The sequence below is a fragment of the Venturia canescens genome, chromosome 4, assembly GCF_019457755.1.
Source record: "Venturia canescens isolate UGA chromosome 4, ASM1945775v1, whole genome shotgun sequence".
In the NCBI taxonomy this organism is placed as follows: Eukaryota; Metazoa; Arthropoda; class Insecta; order Hymenoptera; family Ichneumonidae; genus Venturia; species Venturia canescens.
This window is the reverse complement of record NC_057424.1, coordinates 8,739,097-8,763,674: the sequence shown is the minus strand read 5'-3', so window position 1 is coordinate 8,763,674 and position 24,578 is coordinate 8,739,097. Positions and strand designations below refer to the sequence as shown.

The 24,578-nt window shown below is 45.2% G+C and overlaps 4 protein-coding genes across 8 annotated transcripts; 1 reads left to right on the top strand and 3 right to left on the bottom strand.

The window, feature by feature from the left end:
* Positions 1 to 265: 265 nt before the first annotated feature.
* Positions 266 to 3,307, bottom strand: LOC122409090 (protein phosphatase 1G). Its single transcript, XM_043416339.1, has 5 exons — positions 2,886 to 3,307; positions 1,839 to 2,779; positions 1,438 to 1,594; positions 890 to 1,348; positions 266 to 782 (listed from the first exon to the last, which is right to left on the bottom strand). Exons 1-5 carry the CDS (start codon positions 2,994 to 2,996, stop codon positions 543 to 545), a joined length of 1,908 nt encoding a protein of 635 aa, XP_043272274.1. The 5' UTR covers positions 2,997 to 3,307; the 3' UTR covers positions 266 to 542.
* A 1,124-nt stretch (positions 3,308 to 4,431) lies between these two features.
* On the top strand, positions 4,432 to 5,108 carry LOC122409097 (uncharacterized). Its single transcript, XM_043416350.1, has 2 exons — positions 4,432 to 4,664; positions 4,798 to 5,108. Exons 1-2 carry the CDS (start codon positions 4,505 to 4,507, stop codon positions 5,001 to 5,003), a joined length of 366 nt encoding a protein of 121 aa, XP_043272285.1. The 5' UTR covers positions 4,432 to 4,504; the 3' UTR covers positions 5,004 to 5,108.
* Positions 5,109 to 5,370: 262 nt separating this feature from the next.
* Positions 5,371 to 18,660, bottom strand: SERCA (ATPase sarcoplasmic/endoplasmic reticulum Ca2+ transporting SERCA). 3 transcript variants are annotated; one of them, XM_043416335.1, is made up of 12 exons: positions 18,283 to 18,660; positions 15,214 to 15,418; positions 13,936 to 13,953; positions 13,397 to 13,479; positions 11,408 to 13,288; positions 11,100 to 11,320; positions 10,858 to 10,993; positions 10,629 to 10,781; positions 10,403 to 10,536; positions 10,199 to 10,316; positions 10,001 to 10,118; positions 5,371 to 6,995 (listed from the first exon to the last, which is right to left on the bottom strand). In XM_043416335.1, exons 2-12 carry the CDS (start codon positions 15,329 to 15,331, stop codon positions 6,967 to 6,969), a joined length of 3,009 nt encoding a protein of 1,002 aa, XP_043272270.1. In that variant the 5' UTR covers positions 15,332 to 15,418; positions 18,283 to 18,660; the 3' UTR covers positions 5,371 to 6,966. The 3 variants fall into 3 exon arrangements, with proteins under 3 accessions (XP_043272270.1, XP_043272268.1, XP_043272269.1); XM_043416333.1 differs by lacking the exon at positions 5,371 to 6,995 and having other exon boundaries at positions 7,916 to 10,118; XM_043416334.1 differs by lacking the exons at positions 5,371 to 6,995; positions 18,283 to 18,660 and adding an exon at positions 16,093 to 16,345 and having other exon boundaries at positions 7,916 to 10,118.
* On the bottom strand, positions 18,291 to 24,462 carry LOC122409091 (pre-piRNA 3'-exonuclease trimmer-like). Of its 3 annotated transcripts, XM_043416340.1 has the most exons (12): positions 24,216 to 24,462; positions 23,899 to 24,133; positions 23,541 to 23,819; positions 23,274 to 23,481; positions 23,096 to 23,194; positions 22,868 to 22,993; positions 22,660 to 22,756; positions 22,469 to 22,568; positions 22,291 to 22,374; positions 22,105 to 22,193; positions 21,680 to 21,781; positions 18,291 to 21,593 (listed from the first exon to the last, which is right to left on the bottom strand). In XM_043416340.1, the coding sequence occupies exons 1-12, from the start codon at positions 24,353 to 24,355 to the stop codon at positions 21,515 to 21,517; spliced, it is 1,638 nt and encodes a 545-aa protein (XP_043272275.1). In that variant the 5' UTR covers positions 24,356 to 24,462; the 3' UTR covers positions 18,291 to 21,514. The 3 variants fall into 3 exon arrangements, 2 of the variants coding, with proteins under 2 accessions (XP_043272275.1, XP_043272276.1); XR_006260599.1 differs by lacking the exon at positions 18,291 to 21,593 and having other exon boundaries at positions 21,729 to 21,781; positions 22,453 to 22,568; XM_043416341.1 differs by lacking the exons at positions 18,291 to 21,593; positions 21,680 to 21,781 and having other exon boundaries at positions 22,052 to 22,193; positions 22,453 to 22,568.
* Between the last annotated feature and the right edge of the window lie 116 nt (positions 24,463 to 24,578).

Here is a 24,578-nt window from a genome sequence, read left to right as displayed (position 1 = left end):
TTGTGGAAAAGTGACATTTCACCGAGACGACCAGTGCAGTTTTCATGCCCTAAAATTAAAGGTCATTCCTCTCCACACCCACACACACACACCTCGTCATAAATAATTGGAGATATGAAACAATTGGATGCCTGCAACAGTCCGGGAAATAATGACTGAAAAATAAATGTCTCTTCGCAATATTCGGTGTTGAAAATTTCAATACCATATTCATTAAACCGAGAGAAGACAGCGCGATACTCGTAATTATTGGCGAAAACAGCAATTGAAAAATAAATTTTATTATTATCGTGTCTGTCTCAGGGGTGGTGCGTATGTCCGTGTGTGTGTCTGTGTGAATGAGTGTTTAACCATGTTTGTGTTCTCTTACGGCTGTTTACAATAAAAATAATAAATGGTGTCGAATTACGAGTGATGTTACGATCTACGCGGATATAAATATATACATACGTATTACAAGATTATTATTATTATTATTATTATTATTATTATTATTATTATTATTATTATTAGTTGTTGTTATTTTTATAACGTCGCGATGCTCATTCAGTGATATCAATTTTGGAACGCTTGCTCGCGCCTTCTTCACACGTCAAATTGCTCGCTATCTTATCTTTTCCGTTGGTCGCCTCAACTACGTTGGATGACGGTGAAGCTGCCCTTTTTTTTGAGGATTCGAGACTGCACTCGTTTCGACGATTGAATTGAACTATTACCGCCGTCATATTGTCACAACCGGTTCCATCGCCCAGGGTGTCAGTCGCGAGGCAATGGTCGAACAGCTACGTTCGAGAAGAGACAAAAAAACGGAATTTCGTTAGCATTCCTATGAGCGGGAAAACTCGAAATTGAAGCAAAAAGAAATAAACAGATAAAAAGAATGTCTCACCTCCTCACAAATTTTTGATATATTTGGTTTATCACTGTTAGTGAGACGCGGACGAACGAACGAAACTACTTCCTGGCTGGACATGAAATTCCATATACCGTCACATGCGAGAATCATGAATTCGTCTCTTTCCAGATCGATGGCGATATGTCGAACGTCCGGCAGGGCCGAAATCATTTGTTGTTCCGGCGGTAATGTGATATTTTGTTTGTACGCGTGGTCACCCAGAGCTCTCGATAGATTCAAACCACCGTTTACTCTTCCGTCGGCTGTTACCTTTCCACCCGCTTTCACTATACGTTCCATTTCAGGTTCATCCTCCGGTTTGTGATCTAGACTCAATTCAAGCGCTTGCCCATCTCGACACAACACGCATCGAGAATCACCGGCGTTGGCAACGTACAATTCGTGTCGATTTAGAATAGCCACAACAGCGGTGCAGCCACTATCCGATCCTGGCTGCGTTTGATCATCATTTCATTACTTCTATTTTCCAGCTTCCGTCAAGTATTGCACCAAAAATATGACTCTGAGATAGTTATACGTACCTCCTCGGTCATTTCCATTGTGAAATCTCCATCGTCTCCGTCGTCGTCCTCCTCCTCCTCATCATCATCTTCGTTATCGTTTTCATCCTCATCAGTAGTATCCTCTTGCTCCTTGTCGTCATCCTCATCTTCGACCTCATCTGTGGCATCCTCCTCACTGACAAAGTATAAATATTTTTTCTCCTCACATATTCAGTTTGAATTACTCTTACCTTTAAAAGGACTTTCTGACGAAATATATATTTGTTTGAATTATGTACCTTCTATAGAATAATTTAACTCAACAAAGTCCGAACTTAATCATATTTTTCAGTAGAATATCAAATGAGTATCAGAATTGTAAATGAATGTTGTAATTTCTCAACCTATGGGGAGATTAAATTGGATATATTGAAACAAACCTAGCCGCTGGCGAGCCGTCGAACGTCTCATCGTCATCTTCCTCGTCATCATCGTCGTCGTCTTCCTCATCCTCTTCTGTGACTCCCTCCTTGCTTCCTCCATCATTTTTCTCATTTATTTTTTTGCGTTTATCAAAAGCGATGCGCGCAGCTCTTCGACGAGTAAAAATTTCTTTGCATAAAAGAGACTGGAACGAGGATGCGGCGCAACTGCTTTCTTTAACATCACCATTCTCTAATGGTTCGGATAGGCTGCTGGAAACCTTGTTGCTTTCATCATCCGGGGCAACATCTCCGCCACTACTGCTGCAACCTGTACTCTTATTCTGAACATCAGCCGAGCTATCTGGATCAGAAAGGCCATTGGTGGACTCTCCATTGGAAGCGGTGCATGGCTGCTCGATACTCTCTTTGTCTCTCTTCAAAACTGTCGGCTGACTGGTACTGCTAACATTTGGTTCGTCGCTTGTGTTCCATGAATGACTCGAGGAGGAAGAGCTCGGACCAGCGGCGGTAGTAGTTTCGCCAACGGCTAGTCCTTCTTTGTGACAGAGAGAGTACCTCGCCATGACTTGTTCCAAAGGCATGGCAGCTTCCATTCTCAAATCACTGACATTCTCTTCTTCATCATCAATGTTATTTTTGTTTCCGCAGCTTCGGGTGTTGGTCTTACTCCAGCGAGCATCGTCCTCATTGTTGCTTGTACCAGCAATTTCTTTGAGCACTTTAATAACCTCAGGCTTAGCTAGCTCAGCATCGAATCCAAGAAAGGCATCAATTAGAGCTTGCTTGATATTGCCACTTTTGTAGGCCTCTGTGTTTTTAATGAAATTGGGCAATTCTTTAGCGCAGTAAGTGGCAACTTCGTGACCACCGTGTCCATCATAAACTGCAAACAACGAGGTATCCTCGTCAAACTCGATGCAACAATTGTGAGCGTCCTACAAGAAAATGATCGTAAAATCATTTGTTTTTCCACTATAACGAACAATTTTTATTGCGGATGCGTCTTGAGCAAAATAGTTTTAAAAAATGTTGTTTTTTTACCTCCTGGCTAACCCGCCAACCCTGCATAGAACTCGCGCCGAACGCCACATTTTTTCCCCGCTCATCGCTCGACATTTTTTTTGTTATCGGTTCAGACAAATACGCCCCCATCCTGCTGTTTTTATCCTATTTCAGATATACACTTTTTTCCGCCACCGTCTATTATTTCTTTTACTATCTGTTATTATTTACGTCTCACCGGCGTGCGTGTGTGCGCGCTTCGTTACCAAGCCACACTCGCGGATACGATCGCCGCCACTCGCCGCTGAACCGCCGCTGCTGGTGCCGCCATTATTTTGCACCTATTTCCTCGTACACCGAATCGCCGGGGATCAACGAAATTGAAATGCGCCCAAACTATCGTAGCGACATCCGACGGTTTGTTGCATTTTGCAGCTCGTTGCGAATATGATATTCTGGTCCGGTAAAACAGCTTCTCAGAATATATATATATATATAGATATATAATTATTCACAAAATCTAACTCGAATTTCTCGATAAATCGAAGATCAATATCTCATCAAAACTTTTGTCGCGGGTTTGAAAAAATAAGCTTATTCACATAATTTCGGGCAACGTTTGCTAGCGTTATTTGCACTTTGCTCGGGTGTAAAAATTTCAAAGATAGCAGCACTGACCTGCTTCTCATTTCTATTTGTCAAGGGGTGGCACAAAATCATAAAATATTTCGTGCTGGTAGCCAGGGAGGCTTGTGGCCCACGACGCGGGGTCTGATCGAAATAAAAAGGAGAAAAAAACAGCACGAAACCCTTACAAAAAAATCGGATTATGGTGCTTATTCTGACGGCATTGTACAATTTTTTTATTAAATGATTTTATTCGCTTCGCATAGCGAGAAGAAGGGTGTTTATATACGAGCGTGAATGATTTGAGGATAAAGAATAATGGATCGATATTACTGATTCAATTTTCGTGTTTGCTTTGAAATTACTACTATGCGTCCAACCCAATTAACATGGGCTGTCATTTATCGTTGCGGAAAAACGATACAAGATTTTAATTAAGAGGATTATTGCCATAATCCCAGCTTTTATACCCAACTTGTGTACCTGCCGAAGCGTGTTCTCAGAACGTGACACTGGGTAGAAAAAAGTAGAAATGAAGTATGTAGTACAGATTGATCCAAAAATGTGTAACTATAATATTAGACAGATACGGAACGACGCGAAGTTGTATATCATTCATTCGAAACGGGAAGTGTCAAAAGTAAAGAGATGATAGAGATTTTACAGGGATCGAATGTGCGAACCCCGTTGGTGACGTCACAAAATGTCTCCGAAACTAAATGGACTGTTAATAAGTTCGCTGATAAGAGAAGTCAAAGAGTCAACGAATTTGGCAAAAGAGATGTCATCTACAATAAGTGATACGTCTAGTTTTTCGTCGTGGAAATATCCGAGCAGAGCTGCGATCGAGATAGGAGGAATCGAGTCGTTGAAGCAACATCGAGGCACAGCTGGGGAACTGTATATTCTGCTTTTGGAACTGGCGTACGATCGGTAAAAATTTAAGGTGCAAATTTTGACAGAGTAGAAAGAGTCCTCGTTTTCGTCTCTTCCTAATTGTAAAAATCAGAATTCAATTTGTACTTCGCCTCATGGTCGAATTTGTGAAAAATACCACGACCGGAGATTCGACTCGTCAACCGCCGGCGGGAACCGTAGCGACCGCAGCGAGATTCGTTTGGTCGGAATTACAACGACTTCGAAACGAATCGTCTCTCTCGCAAATTTATCAGCAGCGAATCGCTTCTCTCGGTAAATGATTATAACGATCTGGGCGCGTTCATTTCACTATCGTCGAATAGTACATTTAGTACCGTAATAACTAAAAACGTGTGTCAATGAAGGTTAATAATATTTACTTGGGTGTCCATCATTCTTATTATAGATGAGTTCAGATTGGCTCTGGGGAGTCAACTAGCAACGATGACCGAGGCAAAAATAGCTCTCGAGAATACGATCGTCGCGATTCGGCAAGAAACTAAAGACTTTAACGACGTTGAAAGTAATCAGATGTCGCGTCAATGTCCTCGTTCGCTATCTCGAGAAGTTGGAGAAATAGTCGAGGCGGCGGTAATGATCGTTATAGCGTAAGTGTTTCGTCGGTTTATAGCAAAATGTCGTACAGCGCCACCTGTTTGTCTGTGCGTGTATAGAAAAATGAAAATAAAATGGACGTCGTCGCGAGTGATCAACGAAGCATCAGCAAAGAGGAAGATTCGGTGGTGGTCCCTTCGTTATCCCCATTTACCCCAGACGATGATCCGCTGGTCGACATGACGAGGCAGCTGAAAACAAACGCGAAAAAGATCGATACGCTGATGCGTCAGAACGATAGAATTTCGCGGGTGATAGCACGTATAACGGAGCACCGGCGCGACAAGGTTAATCGAAAGAGTTAGACCCGACGATTGTTTCGTTGCACCGCGATTGCACACTTGCACGAAGGTAAAGAGAGAAAGACCCTTTTGCAGATATTTATTTTCTCATTACACTCGAGCGCACCTCACCTCGTTGTATTGTTCCCGTAAAATTTTACGATGAGAATAAACTAAGGGGAATTGGTTTGCACTTTTAGAATGTTCTTCTTTCTTACCCTTCCATCGTATAGAAAAGACGCGCGTGTATATATGGATTCAGAGACGGAGGACAAAGGAACATTGAGAAGGCTTATGGAAGGTTTCGTTTTTGTTTGTTTTTTCTCATCCCCTCGATCCCAAGGCCTGCTCCTCCGCCTTCGAACGCGCCCCCCTCCCCCCCCCCCCCCTCATTGTCAAACTTTGCACACGGGCGTATTTTAATCGACGTACAGTGCGTATATTAAATATCCACGTAACACGCGTATTCGCATATACACAACATATTTACAATGATTTAATTTACAAAGTTGTCACGTCGACTCGTATTGGTTTTTTTTTCATTTCATTTCTTACTTCTTTTTCGTCCATATTTGTATTACTACTACCATTAGTCATTATTCATATCAATATTATTATTATTATTATTATTATTATCGTCATTATCACGTAACAATAACCATTCGATTACACCGCTCTCTCGTTGCCTCCGCTCTCGACGAAACAAGCAACTTTTTTGACTGCGATGCACACACGCGGATCGGGCGTTTGGTCTTTCTTGTTTATATCCGGGAAAGAAATATATATAGTTGCTTTGAATTTTTTTCGATTATTCTCGTCGACCAAAGAATGTCTTTTTTTTTTGTGTTTATTATTATTTTTTTTCTATTGTTCTTTCGCGTCTAATGCGCGATGAAGATGCGATTAGAGTCGGTGGGTGACGCGCGTTTGCCACCGACTAACCTATATGCAGGAGCAACGATACGAAATTCGCGAGAGGACGGATATGGAGGCGCGTGTATTAACTGAGCTCGTTGAGCAGAATGCACGGTCTTTTAATATAATTGAGAAAAATATCGATGGACATAACAGGGGGCATGAAAAGTATTCAATACGCGAATAAAATCATGTTTCTTTTTTCGTGTTTTTTCTTTCCTCGAAGAAACGATAAATGAAAAGAGAAGGGGGATATAGAAGAGTATAGAAACGATGAATCGTAAACGTATTGATGATGATGAGCGCACGAACGATTCCGTTCTTCGCTGTCATAGATCCCCGTAGCTCCGAGTGTTTCTTTTAATTCGTAATATTCTTCTCGTAGTCTGCTCGTAGTCTCACATATGTCTACATAACATGCGGTATATCTCTATTTACTATGATCGCGAGGAAGATTTGATTTGGCCCAATCGAGATCCCGGCTGCGTGCGATGGGCCGCTCTCCCTCGATAACGGTGGCAGCGGTGTGTCGTGTTTTGGAGGAGAGTCCGCCCGACAGCCGTCGCAGCAGCAGCAGCAGCGGGCCAATCATCCCCCGTGTGCGCCCTCGCCGCCCAGCCACTCGAGTTTTATCGTATACGCGAGTTTCTCGTAGTAGCGAAGCGAATATCTTTTTCGTCATCGTCGCTGTCATCTTCGCCACCGCTACCACCGCCTCTCGATCCCATCCGCTCGTGTACTCGTACCGCCCGCTTCGAGATTATTTATTTCATCGGCTGCACGGGTGGTGCAACTGTAAACACACACACATCCGAGGCTTTTCGTTATTTCCGTAAGTCGCGCTAACGAAGCAGCAAAAAAGCGGGAAGAAAGCAGCGCCCCCTTGTCGTTTCCACCGAACACTACCGTTGCAACTGCTGCTTGCTATTACTACTGCCAGGTAGTGCGCGCATGGGATTGGTGCTTCCCCCTCCCCCCCGCCCCCGAGCAAGTTACGAAATAGCAGCGACGAGCAAAGCGCATACGAAACGGTGTCAAAGTTCCGAAACAAAATCAAGCTCTTTAGTGGCTGAAGCGGAGCGATTTGATGCAACTTTTCACTCGTTTCTTCTTGAACGTGTGAGTTATAAAAATAAAACAGCAAAGGGCAGTAGAAAAAGTGCAAACGATGAAATTATGTGAACGAATAGGAACGAGATACGTGTAGGCGGTTGCACATCGATGATGGGGGTTTCCGCTGGCCGAATCCATGTTGAAACAATGCCGGCGCACCATCGAGAAATGCTACGTGTTTCAGGTGCAATATAAAAAAGCAAAAAAGCAATAGACGTCGTGGTGACGGTTGAAATTGTGCTGAATACCAACGATGCAGAAATGTGTGCTGAATAACGAGTATATGCGAGAGCCAAGCGAAAAATAAAATGCGTCACCGAGCGAGTTGATTCTCAACTCAAAGTGGTTAAATAACAGCGAAAAGCAGCAACGAAATAAATCGTCGGCATACGTACAGGTAATTGCGGTTTCCACTGCGAGTTCGAAGAGCGCCCTCGGCAATCCTTCACGAAGCTTCGTAGGCAAGAGTGGGATTTTCGGTGTCGAGTTCGTTCAAAGTAGAAAAACAAAAAAAGAGAAGAGAAAAAGGGGGAGAGAGTGAGAGAGAGAGAAAAGTGTCGTCGCGAGGCTTCGCGACAAGTGAATAATACGTACGAGGAGCAGGGATTATGAGCTTTTAATCCTTTCTTCTTTGTTTATATTTACACTCTCTCCCGCTAGACTCGGTTTCGCTATATATATATACCGGATATTATTCTCTCAATTACTCATAATTTATTTCTATTATTTATTCCTTCACTCTTCTCACCATTATTAATTCCATTCGACACACACGGGACACAAGTTATCCTAAATGGTACACTATTAAGAATGAGACGGACTAGACGAGGGAGGGAAAGATGGGCAGGGGAGAGGGGAGGAATAGAGAGAATTCCGAGAAGAGACGAGGAAGGTCGACTTACCGGGATATTCGATGACGAGAGAGGCGGGAGTCGCGTATCCCGAATGAAATTTATCGGAACTGGCGCATTTGGCAGAGGCACACAGTGAGGAGGAACTTGACAAAGGTTTTCCAAGAGGATAGTTAATCGGACGTTGTGCTCCGATGCGACTTGTATTTCGGACCCAACCGCATCGTCGTCATCGTCATCGACACTGCGAAATTATTAGGTATCAAGATGCAACGTGCACACTAAATAAACCAATTGAACAAAGTCATGTGTAGAGAAAAAAAAAACGGCAACAATAGGTCTTGTACAATTGTGTGAATGGTGGAATCGACATTTGTACAAAAATGGATGATTCGTAGATACAAATCGTAAATACAAAACTACGCGGAAGGATTGGCAAGGAGGGAGGGGGTGGTGTGGAATTTGTTAATCGGTGTTGTACAGAAATTTCGATCCGATGCCCTCACTTCCGTCCCAAAATCCAATCTCTTAATTTCCATGTCATACGTACCCAGGAAAAACAAACAACATCAATTGTCAAATGAGTTGTTAGACTCGATCATCCTCGCGGTAAGTTATGTACAGGCGCCAAAATAATAATAATTAATTGTATGAAAGATAACAGAAAGGAGGAGCGATTCGTTAAGTGGCTCGAATCAAACGGGTGAAAGCATCGAGGATGAACAAGTGGCGAGGGGGTTCAGTAGTGGGAGGAGGATTAGGGTCTCGTGGGTATTTTAATGCAAGTACTGCGACGATGGGTTATGAGAAGGGAGGCCGCCGGAAGGCCTTGGAAGAAAAGAGGGGAGTTAAGAAAAATGGGATTGAAAATCTGAGGAAACGTCAACGTTCAAAAGGCACTCGTATAAATAATAAATTCAACAATGTGATTCCTTGATTGCGTTGCTCGATGTTGTTTGGGCGTGTCTTCCTTCCTCTTTCCCTTTCTTTATTTGGAGTCTTCTCCGCGTCGATGGTAGCGGCCGTTATCACCGTCATCTCCGCAGCAGCACTTTCGGTTAGCTCAATGTGCATGAGAATCTCGGTGGCACGGTGGCGGCGGCAGCAGTAGCAGCAGCAGCGGTGGCAGCGATGGCGACGACAGCAGTTGCCGGAGTAGCAACGGTGGCGGCTTCATCGGCAGCCGCATCATTGGCACTCGTTTGTGGCAAGGGTTACGAGATAGCAAAAATCTGACACGCTTTTCCAAACGCATCGAACCAACGCACATACACACGCACACGCTCGCACTCTCACGCAGCGATTCACGCACACACGCGCACACGCACTCCATGCGCTAAAGTCATGATAAAACTGGTTAAAATGGTCACTCTAGAGAATCCACAATCGCCATGTTTCGTGACGCGCGAAGCAGACAAAAGGAGAGAAAGATTTTGTTTCCTCGCAATCTTGGGAAATTGGCCTCGTTTCTCTTTTGTCTTTTATCCCAAAGCCATGTTTTTTTCTTTTTCTCATAAAGTTCGCTCTTTCTTTTTTCAATTATCGCCGCTGCCTCTTCCCCCTCCCACCCCGCGCAACACCCCATTTCTGGATTAATTATCTGTTTTTCTTGTTTTTTTTTTTTTTACTCTCGTAACTCTCGAATTAAATGCAGCAGCTGCAAGTCCAGGGTGTTTTTCGATTACGAATGCTTTCCATGGGAAACGCGCATTCGTTAATTTAAGCTATTAATAAAAACATTTGCATACGCTCTATATCGGACAAACGAGTAATAGTCCAAAGAACACGGCCCACATTATAACAATCCCGTGAACGCTGTATATCGGATTCTCACCGTCTGTTATCTTTCTCGCCATGAACTTGAGGGTTTCGTCGAGAAGTACCACTGGAATGGAAAACTTCATAACGGTTATCCACTCTTCCCCGCTCAGTGGAGTTACTTGGAAAACGGCCTGTAACGCGAACATGTGATTATTCCTTTTATTCACTCTAGTAATAATCGAGAGCACATTTTTTTTCTCCCTTCACTCACCGATAGAACCTCGACGTAAAGAATGACAAAGTGAAGGGTGAAGGAGAGGGCCATCGAACCGATAAGCCACATGTTCGACCATGGCGGCATGCTGATGAGAGACTGATTCTCCGACAAGCTGCGTACGCGATTGGACATTTTTTCCTCGATTAATTATGCTCGCGGGAAGCCAGAAAATTGATGCGACGAAATGAAGATACTTACCTGTTCATTGCGTTCAACATCTCAATCGTTACCAGTACCGAAAGAGCCATCGTCATCGGATGAGGGTCGGTAAAGATTTTGCAGTTGACTCCCTTGAACTCGTCACCACCACCGATGCAAGCCAAGTGATGCGTCTAAGAAACATAAGGAAAATTAATTTCACTCTTCTCTCCGTTTTTAGTGGATCGGTATGAAAATAAAAGGACTGAAAAATGAAAGTGCTCACCAGTTGATAATAGTTCAACTGCGGTCCCATCGGACTGTAGAGGAACCACCAGGCGGCCGAGCCGACGGTAGCAGCACCGACGTATCCACCGATCGCCAAATACCGGAAGAACAACCAGCCAGAGATGAGCGATTCGTCGGCTTTACGGGGAGGCTGGGTGGACGAAAAAATTATCAGTTCGGACGAATGGAGAAGCGCGAAACGTCAAACCAAAATGAAGGACAAATACCTTGGACATGATGTCAAGATCCGGGGGATTGAAACCAAGGGCAGTGGCGGGTAGACCATCGGTTACCAGATTTACCCACAGAAGCTGAACGGGAATGAGAGCCTCGGGAAGACCAAGAGCGGCCGTCAGGAAAATACTGTAGTAATTAACGAAAAAAAGAGAAAAAAAAACGAAATGATAACTATTGACGAACTCACGACTTTGTACGTTCGAGAATCGTTGTTTTGGAATTTATCCTTTACCTGACGACCTCACCAATATTGGAAGAGATAAGATAACGAATAAATTGTTTCATGTTGTTGTAAATCGCGCGACCTTCCTCAACGGCAGCGACGATGGATGAGAAGTTGTCGTCAGCGAGCACCATCTCGGAGGCGGATTTCGCTACTGCCGTGCCCGATCCCATGGCGATACCGATCTCAGCTTTTTTCAAAGCGGGGGCATCGTTTACACCGTCGCCAGTCTGTGGGATTTGATAAACGTGAAGAATGGCGAGTCAACGGTTGGCTCGAGCAAAGAAAGTGGTGAGAAAGTATAAAAATAAACGTACCATGGCGGAAATCTCGTTCATGCTCTGAAGGTATTCAACAATTTTGGATTTGTGAGCGGGCTCAACGCGAGAGAAAAGACGCGCCCTACCACAGGCGGCCCTCTGTTCCGAAACGGAGAGATCATCGAATTCACGACCGGAGTAAGACTTTCCAGTGGTGTCTTCTTCCTCGGTGAAAACGCCGATTCGTCGGCAGATGGCTTCGGCGGTAGCTTTGTTGTCACCGGTGATAACGATAACTCGGATACCGGCCGCTCGGCATCGTACGATCGAGTCGAAAACTTCTTTGCGAGGTGGGTCGAGCATGCCTACAACGCCGACGAAAGTAAGATCTTTTTCGTATGTGTAGAATTTGCTCGAATCACCGAGGTCCATGTCCTCGGGTTTGATCGGGTGATCGGCGGTGGCGAGGGCGAGACAACGGAGGGTGTCGCGTCCGGTACCGTATTGGCGGGTAAGATCAAGGATACGATTCTTGAGGGTCGAGGTGAGCGGAACCTTGGAATTGCCGACGCGGGCATGAGAGCAACGATCGAGAACACCCTCGGGTGCTCCCTTGACGAAGAGCTTAGGACCAGTACCGAGTTTGCTCGGTTTGAGAGGTACGCAGTAGGAGGACATGGATTTCCTGTCTCGGGAGAATTCCAGGGTGAATTCTTTCTTCCATTTAGTTTCGATGTCTTGTCTGACGACGATCGCGCTCGTACGGCGATCCAATCCGCTCTTGGAAACTCCAAATGGATTGATCTTTTCCGCGAGAACGATCAGGGCGGTCTCGGTAGCTTCGCCGACCTTCTCGAAGGCCTGTTTGAACTCGTTGAAATCGATGGCGGAGTCATTGCACATTATGCAAATGGTGCCAATCTCGTGAAGCGTCTCGTAATCGGCGCCCTTGACCTTTTGTCCCTTAAGGAAAACTTCGCCGATGGGTTCGTACGTCGAGCCGGTGATTTCGAATTCTAAGAAGTTGCTGTCGTTGCCTTCAACCTTTTCGAAGACGAACATTCGGCTAACCGACATCTGATTGGTTGTAAGCGTGCCAGTTTTGTCGGAGCAGATTACGGAGGTGCAACCGAGAGTCTCGACCGAGGGCAATGATCGGACGATAGCGTTCTTCTTAGCCATACGCCTGGTACCAAGAGCGAGACACGTTGTGATTACAGCGGGAAGACCCTCGGGGATAGCGGCGACGGCAAGAGCAACGGCAATTTTGAAGTAGTAGATCGCACCTTTGATCCAGGAACCACCGTGGGCCGGATCGTTGAAGTGACCGATGTTTATCGCCCATACAGCCACGCAAATAACCGATATAACCTTGGAAAGTTGTTCACCGAATTCGTCCAATTTTTGTTGCAGTGGCGTCTTTATTTCTTCAGTCTCAGACATTTCCGTACGGATTTTACCGATGGCCGTGTTGAGTCCGGTGCCCATAACGACACCGCGAGCTTTACCCGCCGCAACATTTGTACCGGAGAAAAGAATATTTTTCTTGTCTTGATTGACTGCCCGTGGATCGGGGATCGCGTCGGTATGCTTAATTACCGAGACCGATTCGCCCGTCAATATCGACTGATCGATACGAAGGGTCGTCGAGAAGATTTTGGTAAGACGAATGTCAGCCGGGATTTTGTCTCCGACCGACACCTCGACGATGTCACCGGGTACGATTTCTTTGGCACGAATCCTCTGGACACCAGATTTGTCGCTTCTCACTACTTTTCCCATCTCGGGCTCGTATTCTTTGAGCGCCTCGATCGCAGACTCGGCATTTCTCTCCTGCCATACTCCGACGACCGCGTTGGCGATCAGAATCAACAGAATGACAAAAGGTTCGACGAAAGCCGTGAACGCATCTTCGTGCTCTTCAAACAGAGCCAATACCTGTTACAAAACAAAAACAACGTGTCCCCAACAATTGCTCATATTTATCAATTTCATCTCGTTAATTGAGTCATTAAGCCTGCCCGGGGGCCCTATCTTCATACTCACGAAAGATATGATTGCCGCTAACAACAGAATCTTAACTAGAAGGTCGTCGAATTGTTCGAGAACGAGTTGCCAGATTGATTTTCCTGAAAGATAAAACAAGAGCATGTGACGCGTTAACAGAGAAACGAGAGATTCGTCTACGAGATACCGTCGTTATTGCAAGAGAAGAGAGAGGCATTTGCATCTTTCCTATCGCCGTAAGCTTTATTCCCCCCCCCCCCCCCACCCCACCCCTTGTACATAGTCATTTATTTTGTGCTTATCGTCGGAGCATTAACAAGATAAATACTCCAAGCGTTGCTCGATGAGAAAAGCACCCTCGTCCGTTATCGGCCCGAGTCTCTCTGTACTTGCAAGTTTATTATTAACCCTTTTGATGCAGCCGAGGGGAAAGTCGGAGAAATTCGCAACATCCTGACGTTTTTTCTCCCCGCTTGACCAACAACGATATCGCGTATTTTTGTTTCTGCCTTTTCTCTCTTCCATCATTCATATTGGATGAAATCTTTTAAGGAGAACCTCCGGTGGTCTTTACTCACCCTCCTCAGCCGGTAGTTCTGAAACAGAAAAAAAACACACACACACAAATGACGTTGATTATTAATTCGTAAAAGAGTCTCACGGGTGGCACGGTTCTAGCAGGGATGAAGGTATCAAGGCTGCCCCCCCCCCCCCCGGTTGGCTCCGTTTTTTTTATTCCCATCTCCGCTGTACCGAGATTTTTTATTATTATTTTTTCTCCCCTCTTTTTTCTATTCGTTTCGATCGCGACATCGAGTCGCGTTGATGGATGCGACACATAGCGCGAATTTGTCACGCGACAGTGAGCGTGAGCGGGGCACAAGGACGGAGACACAAAGCTCGCGTGTGTAGTACACCTCACCGCCAACGGGATATATAACTCTAACCTCCGACAATAAAAGTGCACAGCGGGCTAAGTTTAGAGAGCGCGATGGCACTCGGTGGCCGAGAAGGGTGACTACCGAGGAGCTGGACCGAGAGGCGAGAAGAGCGTGTTCGTTATTATTGTTGTTGCTTTTTCTTCCGATGCCGCGCGCGCCTCAGTCCGATAATACGTGAAAATAAAATCCACCGCTAATCCGTTTCGATCATTGCGCGTTATCGATGTCGAGTCCAGCTATCGAGGGAGGGAAGAAAGCGCGAGATAATAAAAAGAGAGAAAAATACTTGTTCATTTTTTCCGCGCACGTTTGAACGCTTACTCTCTTTCTGGCTTGGCCCTGATTCACTCGATCGGAGCAAATGCGATATCGAAGCACGATCTACACGAGGATTTACTCTGTTTTCGGCATTTACGTTTTCGATCGAGTACATTAATACGTGCGTTTTGTAGTTAAATCGACGATTCGCCTGAACTTTGGACCGCGAGTCAAAGTACACACGGCAAACGACCGATATATAGGTAAACAAAGGAGTACATACTTGTTGCAACTTTATTGTCGCCGCGTTCTTCCTTCCATCGCGGTATATAGAACTACGTATCCGTATATATATATCGTGCATAATTGCTCGTACGTAAATACAAGGAAACGATAAAACTTTCGCATACTCAATTTTTCCGCGCGAGCGAGAACATCGGACGGAGAGAAAGGAAAACATTGAAACTAATCTCAAGAGCACAAAGTTTTTCAATCGAACGGAGGGTTTCAACGGAGGAAAAATTTACTAGATTTTGGTTGTTGGATTCGGTTAGGGTATCGGTGAAGCGAAGAGCGTATTTATTTCTACCAGGATTTTCTTGTTCTCTGACAGAGGTAACCGCCCTCCGAGTTTCAGAGGCTGTCGGCTGAACTCACCGTTGAGGCCATATTTGTCCTGGTTCCTCTTAACTTGGTCGGCGGATAATCCTTTTTCGGGGTCGGTGTTGAAGTAATTCAACACCTCGTCCACGGTTTTAGCGTGGGCGTCTTCCATCCTCGTTGATTCTGCTTCACCAGACTCCCGTTTTTATTAATAAGTTTTGTCCCTGTCGCTACTGATTGTCATACGCGCCTGCTGTACCTGTAACGAACCAAATTTGATTCACGTGTTATTGCTACAGATAAAAAAGCACACCTCTCTCCCACCGTCTAGCGGTCAAACAAAACAGGTGTTGGAAAAATAGATAATAAGATAGTTGGAAATTTTGTAAGAATAAAAAACGAGGAAGAGATTAGTAGAGGGAGGAGAAAGGAATAACGCGCGAGTCACACGCGTACACGCGCCGAGAGTGAGACAGGTGAGCAGAGCAGAGAGGGAGAGGATTATAGAAATGGGTGGGAGCAAAGGAAAAGTGAAAGAGAAAATGAGCGGAATCGGAGGAGAGACGAAAAAAAAAGAGGCGCGTGTATACGTGGCCGGTCCCGGTCAACGATGCGTTCGATAACGCATCATCAAAAAATACTGTGTCCCAAGTGACCATTAGGAAAAATGTTTCGTTGAGGTTATGTATGCTTGCGATTACACGAAAAAATTGCGCGACATAGTGGCACGCTCCTGTCCGAAATAAAGAGAATACACACGCGAGCACGAAAAATTGTGATGACGTATTGCAAAAGTATGGGCAATTCAAAAGAAAGAGCGTCCTCGAGGTCGTTGTCGGAGTTGATTGTGTTGCTTACACGCGAACGAATATATATATAGAGGAGGGAGAGAGAGAGAGAGAGAAAGAAATCCAAGCGTCAGTGAAAAATTACACAGTGCACGGCGCGTCGTAGTTTAAGTGGCTCGTTGTTTGGTGCGTGTTGTTGCAAAGAAGACAAACGATTATCGAAATGGCACGATGACTACGAGGACTAGGACGATTGACCAACAACGAGCCGCGAGTTTGTTCGCTCCTATCGCACACTCTCACAATATATAATATGCTCCAACAAACACACACACACACACGCGCCACCCTTCTCGTTGCTCACTACTTCTACGAGAATCTGGCTAACCGGCTGACACCGAACCAACAGGCCAACTAAATGTCCCCCACCCTACAAGTTCGATGCGACTGCCGAGCGCGCTGCACCCGCCGAATCGCAACACTACCGTCACTACCCTCTTTTTTACTGTCGCGCGAGGATACCTGCGGACTCCCCTCCCCCCTCCCTCTTCCAATGCGCTTGAGACTTGACCGCGAAGTATAAATTTTCTACATCAGAAATATATAGTATGCTATATACTCCCTAAGGACAATTTATCTACCTTTCTTTATCCATCTGCTTCTCTCAATAATTTTTTATAACGGATAATCGTCGTCGTCGTCAGCTTAAAGCCCAAGGGGAAGAGAATGTGCGCTTGCGCCCACCTATTACTCGTTCCTGCTGCTTCGCAAACCTAACAAATATGCGCGTCAAATAATATACCCGCGTGAGAGACGGGAGCAACTTTGAAATATATAGAATGACGAGAGCTAACGGTGAGCAACGGGTCGGGAGAATTAACGAAATGCGCGCCAGTCGTAATAAGCCGAGGGGGTCTCTCGCGCTCTCTCTCTCTCTCTTTCTCTCTGTCTCAGTCTCTCTGCGACTCTCGAGTGAAACGAGCATGTGGAGATTTCTGGTTGGCTGGAGTTGCTTCGTGCATGGAGCAATGACGCACACGCGAGCAGCTATTTTCAGCACCTTCCACCGAGTCATTTCCTTGGCGCGTATTTTAAGATCGTTCAAAGGACTCGCGTACGCACTCGAAACGCGTACATCTTTTTATTTCACTCTTATGTAACTAATCTTCTCGAAAAACTCGTTCGGGCTATTAGTACAATCGATTCCAGTTGAAAGACCGTCTAAACACTGTAAACAATAACAATGTTGCATCTCGTGTGTTTTCGCCCGATGACGCGTTATTTTCAACAATAACTTCTCATACGCAAAGTCGACACGGCCAAGGAGGAAATATGCTTGTTTCGTAGACATATCGTTCGAGTATGCGCGTATATTAAAAATATTGTTATGCGACCGATATAGCGCCAAATCAAAGTTATGCAACGGAAAGATAGCAGAGCCAAAATTGCGAGTGTTGGCATCGCGATAGTCGTCTCGTCGATAAGGGAGGGGAGAGAGAACAAGGACTGATGGAGAGTTGATAAAAATATTTGAGGATATATATATAAACCAGGTAGGTACCGGCAAAGATAATGTCCAAGGATAAATAACTATACCGAGAAGTTTATCTCACGAAAGAAAGGGGGCGAAGGAGAGAGAGAGAGAGAGAACGAGTGCGCGACGAAAACAAAGCTTCGACTGAGCGCAAAGGTGGTTCGTAGGTCGCTGAGAACCGGGATTTTGCTGAGCGAGCTTTAGAGAATCGCGTATCACGGTAAAATCCCGGAGGTCCCGGGAGTCTATGAGCCATCCAAATCGCGCGTGTGCCCGCGAGCGGACACTTTTAGCACGCATCTCGCTCAAAACGACTCGCTAATTATTTTGGCAGCGGGGTGGTGATGGCATCGTCGCGACTTTTTCCTTCTTTTCTCTTCGATGTTGCCGCACTATATACCACCACTACCATTCACCACTACATCACGATCACCACAACCGCCACTACTCTGACACAACGCGATAACGTCCTTTCAAGTTGTCACAAACTGTCAACGTCTCATCATATTTTCTAAATATGTTTCTCTAAATAATTACAATATATCGGAGCGGTAAAAAAGTATCAAAGGTTTCTAACCTTTCGATCGAGCATGCACTTGCAAATTATTGCCCGAGATATTCTCTCCTTAACCATATTTTATTTGTTGTTTCGAGTATCTTTTCATTTATTATATATAATTCGTGAATTTTACGTGTACGCGTATATATATATACATGTATGAAATTTATATATTTATATATACGTGAATGATGCGAACGAGTGTCATATAAAATTGTGTTGATTTTGCTTGGTGAACTTACCGATTTGATAGACGAGCTATATCCCGACGATAGGAGATATTCACGGTTCCGCGGAGGAAAATCCACGGGCGTTGCACTCGTTGAAGAAAAAAAAAAAAAACAACAACAACAACAACAAAAGCCCAGAAATTTAAAGCTTTAGGATATGTGAATATTGAACAGAATGATTATTTGGTACACCCGGTGTTGCGCCGTGCCTACTCCCTTTGGTACATTCTCGCCGTAAATCGCTCAGTTGGATTGCCGATTGCTCGGTCCGATTTGTCGCGATGAACGAGCCGAGCGCGCGAGCAGGGCTCGGGCCGTGTCGTAAACGCGTTGTCGAATAAAAAAAACGATTCCGGCGAAACACGAGGTTGGGTACCGGCGCTACTGCGATTGTGAGCGAAACGGGGCACCGGACATGGTGTAAATTCGTTTAAATACCCCTCGACGTCGCTACCTGGTGGACGGAGCACGAACAAGGGAGACTCGCTGTTCGCAGTTCGCCCGTGCTTGCCGCGCGCCCCGTTCCTGGCCGCGCGCCAGCCTCACCCGGCTGTCCCCTTCTCTCTCTCTCTTTTTCTCACTGTATTTTTTCTTTTGCCATCGGTTTTTGACGTTTTTTTTTTAATTTTCTATTCGCCTCTCCGCGCGTCGTCAACCTTCGAGAATGAAAAAGTTTTGTGGCACGAAACCGTATTTCTTGGCGCGTCGTAACCTCCCCAACGACCCTGCAAGCTCGCTCGTGCCGCGATTTCCGAGCCCGCGCGTGTTCGCCGCCCCTAACGACTCCGGAAACTTGCTAAACACTCCCATAAATTCATAATAATATATCACATGGGAATCGTGAAGCGCAGTGCGATTCCGGCACCGAGAGAGGATTCGTAAGACCGGAAGCATCTCCGTAAATCACGACGCAAATCTCAGCCACACGTTCGTTGTTCGCTATATATACGAGGGAAAAAAGAGAGCGTTGGAAGAAGCGGCTGCGAGGCTGCGGCCAGCGGAGACGACGGGATACCGGGCAATCGCGACGATGACGGATGAATCTCGACAGTTGGATGTCCTGTCGAGTCGAACTTGTTGTATATCTTTGGCGCGAGCGCTGTCTCGCTTATTACAAATAGAAAGCCGCGCGCGGTGTCGATCAACAACGAATTTGCGCAACGGTCTACTGCACCACCGGCCTTGTCGGGTAAAAAATTTCTATCGCAATACTTTGGATACAACATTCATATACGGAGCTAGGTCGAATCTAAAACAATTCGATTTCCTCCATCGCATTTTTTTTACTTCATCTTTGATCCCTCGGATTTCGGCTTTTTTCTTTGCGCAAACAGAATTGTCAAACTCTTCGTCGCAGTGCTCGATCGATGCGTTTTTTTTCCTTCGCTTTATTCGCCTTTCATTCAAATAACAACTATTTGCCAGTAAGAGAGAGAGCGCGAGAGAGGAACGAGTCGACGCGTCTCATCCTGAGTATGGAATCAAGTTTGTTCCGCAGGGTTGTTATTTTAGTTACGTAATGTGCCGAGAGTTTTAATAAGCTTGAGCCAAAGACTCGGATGAGTCGTCGTGCCAAAGCGATGTACTTATAGCTGATCCAAAGGGAACAAAAATAGAGGTATTGTAGCATTTTCTAACCTAGTTGGTCGCCCGGTATAATCTTCCTGGGCGTACATACATTAGACAAATCGAACGGAATTAAATGGAAAGCAACGTAAAAAAACGAACAACAACAACAACAAACGAAAAATAAAAAATGGTTGGTTGGCGTGTTTGATGAATGCGCGAGTTGAAGAAGGGGCGGGGGCGGAGGTCGGAGAGCTGGGCAACAAAAGCTGTACGAAGATGAATTTGAAAGGGGCATCATCTTCAAGTGCGCGGCGGCTGGCTCTGCCGTTGGGTTACGAGGAGACGAAAGCCTACGCGCGCTCTAGGCCAGGGGCTAGGCTATGCTATTTTGGCTCTCGAAACTTGTAAAACCAAAATAGTTGGAGGAGCTGTATGATCGGCCGCGAATGGTCCCAGACTCTCAAAAAGCAGCCTCGCTACCTTCCGAAGTAGCGACGACGACGAGTATATATGCTCCGTATGGTAGAACGAACCGCGCACCAGCAACGATTTGGTACTACTTACACGGATTACGGGGATAATACGACCGCGGGAGTTGCGTATTTTAAAGTTAGTGTGCGTGAGAGGGTTTTGCGGCGGCGGCGGCAGCGGCAGCGGCAGCGGCATCGGCGGGAGAGATGTCCGTCTATTTCAACGAGCCGAGCGTCGGACGCGCGACAGGTGTATACGCCTCGAGTCTCGATTAAGGACGGAGGGAAGCGAGGATTCGTCGCGCGTGCTCTCCTCTGTTCTGCTGCTCTTCCGACGACAAATTTCGAAACGACATTCGGACCAAAAGCCGAGGTATTTTCAAATCGGTAGCTGCCTTATAGCTGGGACTTGGTTAGCCGGGTCTAAGGCTAAAACCCGCCGTTTAGCTGCAAGCCCGTACTCTATTTCGGTCCTCGGACAAGGGACAACAAGTGCTCCTCGAGCGGCATCTTCCTTTCTCTTTTTTCCTCTTGGAGGGGTCCACTGGGCGGGATCTTTCTCAATTACGATGCGCTTCAATATCTCCGCGGTGACAAATAGTATTTTGTGCGAACGAACGTCATAGACGTAGAGATAGATCATCATAGGACGATATACCGCGGGTACAACCGAGTTCCGTGCTCGTTGAGCTTATGGCCTCTTGTCGCACACCGCGCTCCCTTCCGCGGATACATTCGTTCGCCCACACAAATTGCTCTCGCGTTATTTCGAGGATTTTGGCCTTGGATAGCGGCCAGAGAAAACTTTTGAAATACCGGGAGCAGCAGCAGCAGCAGCAGCAGCAGCAACAGCAGCAGAAGCAACAGCAGCATCGTCAGTATCATTGCTAAGAGATGAGAGAAAAAGAAAGACGGGGAGAGAGAGAGGCAACAGCCTGCTGCCTGGCCGTGCTTTGCCCGCTGGGCTGAGCCTGGCACGCGTCCTCGTTGTCAACGGCGTCACAGACTGGCGCGCGAGCGCGACTCGACGTTGGACGTTTCGGTACAACCTGTGACGACATCGACGCTTGCGAAAAAATCCTGTTGCTCGTTGAGTATCTCGAAAGCAGCCTCGATCGTACATCGTTAAATATAGATAATATTGTGTATAATATTCTGTATGGATGTACACGGATATGGTACAGGTGCATCGGAGCATTTGCACGTCAACCTCTCGTAACACTACCGCCGCGATGAAGGATCCAGGCACAGATGCCAGCGCCAGAGAGGAATAGGCTTCCGACCCTGAAAAACAAGCGGCCCGTGAGAAAAAGATGATGTAGGAATAGACTCTATAAATATATGCGCATTGCGTATAGTTTTAGACGAACCACACGACGGCCTTGATCGTTCTGGACGAGTGCCTCAACGGATTATACGGGACTACTCGAAATTCTGCGTTTCCCTCGTAGTTATTGAGTATTGCTCTTGATCTAAACCGGTAATAACGATAATAATTTATTTTATAATAATTGCAATCTTCTTTATCGAGAGGCTAACATAATTATAATAATGTTGGTAAGAAATCAGCGATGGAAGAGCGAAAATCGCGTATTACGGCGTTTTCCACGTGGTCAATCACCCTGCGCTAATGGAATTATTTTTAGCCGTAGATCCGAGCTCGTTCTCTTTCCCCCCTTCGTATTCCTTCCCTTTCATTTTAGCGTTCGTGTCAGATCGCCGTCCTCATCGTTTACGCGAGTCGACAAGATATAAAATCGAATAACCGTTTTGGCCATCGCCCGGAGATACTCACACCCCGTGATTTGGAACGGCGACTAAAACTTCATTTCCCGAGAATCTCTTGACGTCGACCGCTCCGAAACGTGAAAAGGCTCGAGCGATCTAAAAATGTTGATGGATAACCCGGTGATTTGCGGGTTCGATTCTTGTAACGCGTGCGCAACGGGCGAGCAGCTCGATCAAGGCAAAAACGACTCACCCGCTGAGTTGTTAAATCATTGGTCGAGGCTCGTACCAACAGCCACCGGGGTCTCGTCGACGCAGGATCCGGACCATCCAGCCGCTTGTTCACATAAAACGATAATAAACCCTCGGGTCAACAACCGTAATCGCCTCAAATGTAATCGTAAGCTTTATCTACCTCGGTCGATAATTACCAAGTGCGATAAATCGGCTCTGATCAAATTAATTCGATTCGCTCGCTCCATCACACCGGACATAATCTCAGCGTTTGTCAATATTCTCATATCAGCATCCCTGCGAAAAATTACCCGTCAAATCGATCTCTAAAACTTCTCGATGCTATACCTTTTTTTCGTGAGCTTCCAAGTTCGGAAACGCTACTGACTTGCTTTGCTTTCTGACAGCGCAAATGTGGGCCATTCGTATAAAACAATAACCTGTGCAGTAAGAGTCCCATGCGGCATTGTGGAACTTTCCTCTGCCTATAAAAAAAAAAAACACAAAGTTACAACGCTTGAGCTTTGTTCCATACTTATTCATTGGTTAGTTAAATCGTTGGATATATATTTATGGAACGTATCTACTGAACCGACATTTATCTGAATCAATCGCTGAATCTGACGAAAGAACGATAGACGGAGAATTCATGGCCAAATAACGACCCTGACCGTCTTTGTAGTAATTATACAATTCGGCGAGCACGTTTGATTTCCAAGATGCTGAAAATAAAACAATCATATTATAGCCACGGGTTCGCGTTTCGAACTAGTCCGAAGAACACACGTTGATTCAAATATTATTTGTCGGAAAATAGTACTTGCTTTCGCCCAATATTTTCTTCATTTCGAAACTCAAAAATTTTGTGTCGTACACAAGAGGGAAGAGTCGATTTACGTTTTTTTTGAACGTCTCATAATTTTCTGAAAAACAAAAACAGAGACAATAAATTGTTGAGCGCTTGAATTTTATGCACTGAAATTATAAGATTTCTCCACTAACCGGGAAGAGGTAGATAAAATTGCTTGTGCATAAACATGAGATCGAGAAAGAGATTGTGTCCGACGATGGGTTTCTTCAAACTTGATATTAATTTGAATACTTTAGAGAATCCGATATAATAATCCAACAACTTTTTGTTTAGTTTGTCAGGCACATTTTTTTTCTCCAGGCTCTCTCTAACCTCAGGTGAAACTTTGATGACTGAGAACTAAAAATGAAAGCTGTATGAAACAACAGTCGAATGACGCCGTTGAGACGGGATCTTACGTTGTTTGGTCCTGAACATTCTGTCCATATAGTTTTGAAACTGGCGCGCAATTCCTTTTGTGTTTTATAAGATACAACAAAGTCAGGGGCTTCGATGCTCAATGCTTCGCTCTCACTCTTCAACCACTGCTGCACTCTGTTAAAACAATCTTCTATTTGATTCCTGCCTTCATCCGCACCCGACTCCGAAGCCTCCCAAGCGTAAGAATAGTCCTCCAGGCTTCGACGTAAGGCGGTCTCTTCATTCTCATCCAAGTAGGACACAGCGTTGTAAACTAACTACCAAACGGCAATGATGGGAATAGCAACGATCAGAAAAGACCATTGAAACTTTGTAAAGTTTGTAAATGACACGTACCTCGTTAAAATCAAATTTGTAAAAGGTATGGAATTGCAGGGTCACAGCCTGCACAAGAAAAGTTCTGTTTTTCGTCGGTAGGGGCCTTGGAATTAGATAAAATTCAAAAGATTCTGCATTGTATTTGTTTTCGTGTTTGACATATGTGAAAGCAGTCAAACCGAATTGGATAGCTATGAAGGGTTCGATATTTTTCCTTAATTTGGTATAACGTTCCTTCGGCGAGTCGAATAAACTGTGAAAAAACATTCCTAACGATTTAAATAATTGTGTTCGAGTATATTGTAAATCAAACCAAAACAAAAGAATAATCTAACCTCTCGTTCAAGTAGGAAATGTTCTTATCAGCGCTTTGCAAACCGCTAAACTCAGCGTCAATCGCAACGAAGGTCGCACTTTCCAACGATTTTTTTATTTTGGGATAAACTTCTTCGAAATTTGTATTCGTTACGTTCATCGTGAATTACGATGATGATGAAAACTGATACCGCTTTCTCAAGCCCGTGGGGTGTGGAAAACTCACGTGGCACGTGGAACAGTGTTTGGATTTTCAGCGCGCGATACACAACGAGAACAGTTTGCAAATAATTTACAGCTGACTTTACGCATGCGCTCAACGTACCAATAATGGGGAAAACCCAACGGATCTCTCTCTCTCTCTCTCTCTCTCTCTCTCTCAT